Source organism: Acanthisitta chloris, unplaced genomic scaffold (genome assembly GCF_000695815.1).
Source record: "Acanthisitta chloris isolate BGI_N310 unplaced genomic scaffold, ASM69581v1 scaffold25091, whole genome shotgun sequence".
Taxonomy (NCBI): Eukaryota; Metazoa; Chordata; class Aves; order Passeriformes; family Acanthisittidae; genus Acanthisitta; species Acanthisitta chloris.
The window spans coordinates 7063-10654 of record NW_008654716.1 but is presented as its reverse complement, the minus strand read 5'-3'; the positions used below and the strand labels follow the sequence as shown (position 1 = coordinate 10654).

Below are 3592 nucleotides of genomic sequence, written 5' to 3'. Positions count from 1 at the left end.
TCCTGAGGGAATCGCGGAGGCACTGACTGCAGAAGACGTGGCCACATTTCGTAGACACGATCAGTCGTCCGCTTTGCACGATCTGGAAGAAAGGAAACCACAGTAGGTATTGGGAGTAAAGAACTCAACTTGGCTGGTCTACTGCCACCAGGCAAACAGGACGTGGAATGCCTGGAATTGTCTGCTATTCTGAGAATAACAGGGAACCCAAAGGTCTTTCAGTGCCATCCTGGCAAGGGTTTCCCCCTCTACCCACACCAAGAAGTGACTTGGAGCAACAAGCTACTCTGAGGTTCACAGCAAGGTCTGTGCTTCAAGCCAGCTCTTGTAACATCCCACGTAAGCCAGCTGAGTCGCAGAGCTCCCCCCCTGCCCCATTCCCCCTCCCACAAGATGGGAAGGATGACAGCAGTGGGTCCTTACCTCTGAGTAGCCATCCATGCAGATGGGACAGCTGACGGTACCGGATGGCCTTGAGGCAGAGAGAACAGAACAAAACATGCAGCCGTTAATTTCACTGTGCACTGAGGGTTACCCCAAACAGAGTGTCACATCACCACTGGACTGCACTGACTGAGGCACTGCTTTTCAAGGTCCCTGCCTGTCTAACTCTCTCAGTCTGTTCCATGTAATGAGGAGTTTGGGTCTCCCTGACCTGCAGGAAAGGCTTACACTAGGGGGAAGATGCAGCCAGCCTGCTCTGGTATGAGAAGTGACAGCAGTCTCCAGCACTGTGCAGCACATGTACAGCAGCACTGATCTCCAACAGGACATCAACAACTGCTCTGCCACAAGAGCATATAGCTGTCCTTTGGAAAAAGTCATTCCAGAAGGGGAAGGGGCTGTCTTCTAATTTAGCAACAGCCCAGCAACACATGCATTGCAAGAACTCTTTATAAAATGGACTCAAAGCACAGCAGCTTTGTTAAAACAAGTGTTTTTCCTCCCTTAAAAAAAGTTCATACCACAATTCTTATGTCCTTCATCTTCCCTAGTCACATAGACACCTGATTTGTCTAATATATTCCAGCAGGATTTTACTGTTTCTCTGCACAATGAGGTCTTTACTGTGCAGGCACTTGACTCAAGCAGCAAGACCACCAGCTCACATGCAAACATATCAGGGCTCCACGACATCCCTGGGACAGAACAAGAACAGGCCTTGAGAGCATGACCTCCACACACACCTTGCCAGTATCCCTGGGAAGGACAGCTGCCACTTTGAGCAACTGCTAACTAGCACAGTGTGCAAAAACAGCAGGGAATGCATGAGTGTTTTTACTGGAATTTGCTAGACCCGTGCCTGCCAGTCTTGGGATACCAAGCCTCATAGACACTCATGGAAGTATTTCCATATCTAACATCACTACAAGAGCTTAGTCCAAAAAGCAAATGCATTACATTATGAGTTATGGCCTGTGACTAATCCTCCTTCCTTCCTTCCCTGCCATACCTCCACACTCGCCTTTAAGGCTGTATGCAAGGTTGTAGATCTGTCTTGGGCTGCTTTTCATCCTCAAGTGCATATGGTATCATTTGATCACATCAGGCAACATGGGATGTTGTACTCATGGAAAGAAGGAATCGAGTAAGTGAAGGCTTCAAAGATAAGCCAAGTGATAGCAAGACAACTTAGTCCCGTTCATCTCAAAAGAAGCAACACCCAGTGTTTGGTAGGTCATGAGCCATACATACTTTGAACCTGCAGTTTCCTCTTCCAGTGGTCTCAGTTCTCGAGATGCTTTATCAGTCACATAGACATCACTGTCTCTTGTTTCATCCTCATCATCACTACTCAGCACGCAGCTGTCCGACTGTCGCTGGCTTCGTAGTCTAAGAGTTCTCCTTTGTCGTTGATTCTCTGCAATTTAATTTTGTTAAGTTAGCTATGCTGTTATCTCTCTCTCTCCCTGGAACTATCCTTGAAATGCAAGATTAGGAATAGCCTGTAACAGTTACTAGTTTAAATGGACCATGTTTAGCTGGGTTAAACACAGTAGTTTCCTAAAAGGCTGAACAAGATTAGGAATAGCCTGTAACAGTTACTAGTTTAAATGGACCATGTTTAGCTGGGTTAAACACAGTAGTTTCCTAAATATTAAGGCTGAACCCATCCAGACATTGTGACTATTCAGCTGCATACTGACACCAAACATTTGCTCTCTTCACCCTACAAACAGCTAACACGGGACCTTAAAGACTCTCTGTGTCACACATTTCATGTAGTTACACCACCTGTGAATAAATCTCCCCTCTCCCAATCCTGACTGAGAGATGACTGTGATCCCTTGGTGAGGAACTGCAACAACTGCTGTGTGATATGGAAGAGAGAGGACTGAGTCAAGTATCTCTGCAACTCCAGTGTCCATGCGACAATAATCAAGCACTAATCAATTAAAGGGACATAAAGAGTAACCAAACTGAAGTCCCTTCCTGCCCAAGTGTTCAGCTACAACTTTTATTGCAAGTATTTTCACTTGCTCTTGCTTCATTCAGAGCACAGAATAGACATATTCTAAGCAGGCAGCTGACAGCATGCTAATAAACCTCCAATAATATACTCAAGAACAAGGTCTGAAAGATGTAAAGGATTAAATTCTTTAGACTTGTAACTATTTTAACACCTAAAGTAGAAAAAAATTCCACACTTGTTAACATTTCTCACTATGAATGTGAGGCATGTTAGACGTGATAATGAAACTGAATACTATGATCACACATCACTTTCTTCAATGCAATACAAGCTAAACAAACATTTTGACTTTTTTTATTCCAAGCCAATATTCCAGTGATAATCAAAATTATGGTCAACTTGGAGCTTAAAGAAATTCTGCCTTTGGAAAATAAGAAAAAGTATTTGGAGCAGCTTTGATGCATTTTATTTCAGATACTTTTGACAAGCTCTGATAGTCACTATCAGACACAGACTGGATCCATTCTCTAAGACACCAGGCAGGTGCTTTAGCAGTGTCCTTTGCCTTTTGCTAAACCCAGTTTTAATCCATGCTGCTCGAGTTAATCGCAAAAGACAAACAAAAATAGTAATTACATTTAGGACAATTCCATTATCAGTTTTAAAATGTCAACTCACCTTCGACAATCTTGCATCAATACATATGGGAAGGGAGAGAAAAGAAAACACAGTTAGACCTTGCGGTGCACCCCTGGTGTTCCATACAAACACCAGCTAAGCCAAGCACTCACAACAAAACAAGCTAAGAATGGTAGGCTGTCACTTTCTTGTTTTGACTAAAGATGTTAAAAGTAGTATATTAACTGCTGCTCTGAAAACCAGTGGATGCTGATGGTTCTGCTCCCACTGCTCCAGTGGGGTAGAAACAGAGGCAGCTTATGAAGCACCTAAACCCTCTCCTTCCTGCTCTCCTATTTCAGCTCCCCGGTTTAGGGGTGCAAGCTGGGGGTGATTCTTTCCCTGTTTCTCCCCAAACAGGCCAATTCAGGAGTGATGCCCATAAATGCTTCATATTAGAGCAGCTGATGAAGAAAAAACCCAATCCCCAACCCACTGTGGGCTCTGGTGGAACTGTAGCAAGGCTTGAGGCCTTCCCTTTGCAAAGGCTCGGGAACACAC

General features: G+C 44.4%; 1 protein-coding gene across 2 annotated transcripts in view; it reads right to left on the bottom strand.

The window, feature by feature from the left end:
• Positions 1-3592, bottom strand: part of RNF4 (ring finger protein 4) — a 6040-nt gene that overhangs the window by 71 nt on the left and 2377 nt on the right. For both annotated transcript variants that reach the window (XM_009083654.1, XM_009083655.1), the window contains exons 4-7: positions 3092-3101; positions 1696-1861; positions 424-472; positions 1-82 (exon numbers count right to left, since the gene is read on the bottom strand). The exon at positions 1-82 is cut by the window's left edge and continues 71 nt beyond it. In XM_009083654.1, the coding sequence (XP_009081902.1) occupies positions 1-82; positions 424-472; positions 1696-1861; positions 3092-3101 (307 nt within the window). The remainder of the gene's footprint in view (positions 83-423; positions 473-1695; positions 1862-3091; positions 3102-3592) is intronic.